Source organism: Hyalella azteca, unplaced genomic scaffold, assembly GCF_000764305.2.
Source record: "Hyalella azteca isolate HAZT.00-mixed unplaced genomic scaffold, Hazt_2.0.2 contig223, whole genome shotgun sequence".
NCBI classification, from domain to species: Eukaryota; Metazoa; Arthropoda; class Malacostraca; order Amphipoda; family Hyalellidae; genus Hyalella; species Hyalella azteca.
This window is the reverse complement of record NW_025930578.1, coordinates 141,242-142,951: the sequence shown is the minus strand read 5'-3', so window position 1 is coordinate 142,951 and position 1,710 is coordinate 141,242. Positions and strand designations below refer to the sequence as shown.

General features: G+C 34.3%; 1 protein-coding gene across 1 annotated transcript in view; it reads right to left on the bottom strand.

Moving 5' to 3' along the window:
* Nucleotides 1-1,518: 1,518 nt before the first annotated feature.
* LOC108675568 (uncharacterized protein MAL13P1.336-like) overlaps nucleotides 1,519-1,710 on the bottom strand; it is a 1,077-nt gene continuing 885 nt past the window's right edge. Inside the window, exon 2 of the mRNA XM_047885488.1 lies at nucleotides 1,519-1,554. Coding sequence (XP_047741444.1) covers nucleotides 1,519-1,554 — 36 coding nt within the window. The remainder of the gene's footprint in view (nucleotides 1,555-1,710) is intronic.

The following is a 1,710-nucleotide window of genomic DNA, read 5'->3' as shown; positions in this document are numbered from 1 at the left end:
ACAACTTCAACTTGATTTTGCTCTAGCTTTACAGCTTTAACTCAATGTTGTCCTAACTTCAAAACTTCAACTTACCAGTGTCCTAAGGTTTAACTTTAACTCAACGATTTCCTGACTCTGCAACTTCTATCAACGTTATGCTAACTTTACAACATCAACTTATCGTTGTTTTTCACAGTATCACTGTATTGTTCACAGCTGCAAAGACACTTCGTTAATGATTATTAACTCATAACTAGTTAATCGTTAAACGTATGAAAAAAATTATCAAAATTTGTACCATCCCTGAAATATTATTGTTGGAGTCACTTATATATTCGAATCATTATCATCGTTATCATTTGTATTACGATTATCTTCACGCGATCATATTTTCTTTTTCTCAAACATTGACGTTCTTTTAATAAGCCATAATTTAAGTTACTCGGACTTTCCTTTGTGCAACTAAAGGCTTGCCTAGCATCTCATTCAATTTTGTAGTTTATAAGATGTTAAATTAATGATAAGGCAAAATTTTATAACATTATTTCACTGCACATCATATAACCTAATAATATTGTCAACTAATAATTCCATTATACTGCAGTACCATTGGCACAAATAAAAATAAATTGTGTTTATGTTTCCCCAACTTTCTTTTTATGATTTATTTTCTTCTGTTTTCTAACAGTCAAGTCCGAACCTTAATCCATCATCACGCAATTGCTTTGAAAATCGTCCATGATGCCGCTATTTTTCGCCCTAGTTCCGGGCACTCAATTTCTCGAATGATTTTCTCTCGTCGATCCGTGACCGCTTCAGGCTCATGCCAAAATTACTTGTTTCTAATGCGTCATGAATGCTTTGAAACGTGACCGTTTCAGGCTCATGCTAAAATTTCCTGTTTCTAATACGTAATTAAATGAATGCTTTGAAACGTGACCGTTTCAGGCTAAATAAATCAAAAAAATCATGAAAAAATAAAAAAAATCATTGATTTTTGATTTTTTTGATTTTAAAAAAAAAAATCAAAAAAATCGCCAACCCTGGCTTTGAAACGTGACCGTTTCATGGCTCATGCCTAAATTTCCTGTTTCTGATGCACACAGGATTGCTTTGAAAAGCGACGTTGCTTGGGCGATATGCCAAAATAGCTTTTTTTATAAAAACAAGATTGCTGTGTAATCTCGCAAAATAAAAGAGTTGTTTGCCGAGTAGAAATTCAGGCTTGATTTGCACGTACGTATAATGGATAACAAATACCTACATTTCAACTTATGATGCATTACATTACTTTTGCTTCGAACTCTAATACAAACATGTTTCGAACTTTGCTACTAACATGTTTTACACCCTATGCCAACTTCTATCACACTCAGTTGCATCCGTGTGAAACATGTTTCACACTCCGTTACAAACACGATTCACACTCCGCTACAAACATGTTTCACACTCCGATACAAACATGTTTCACACTCCGTTACAAACATAATTCACACTCCGTTACAAACATGATTCACACTCCGTTACAAACATGATTCACACTCCGTTACAAACATGTTTCACACTCCGTTGCTAACATGTTTCACACTCAGTTACAAACATGATTCACACTCCGTTACAAACATGTTTCACACTCAGTTACAAACATGTTTCACACACAGTTACAAACATGATTCACACTCCGTTACAAACATGTTTCACACTCAGTTACAAACATGTTTCACACTC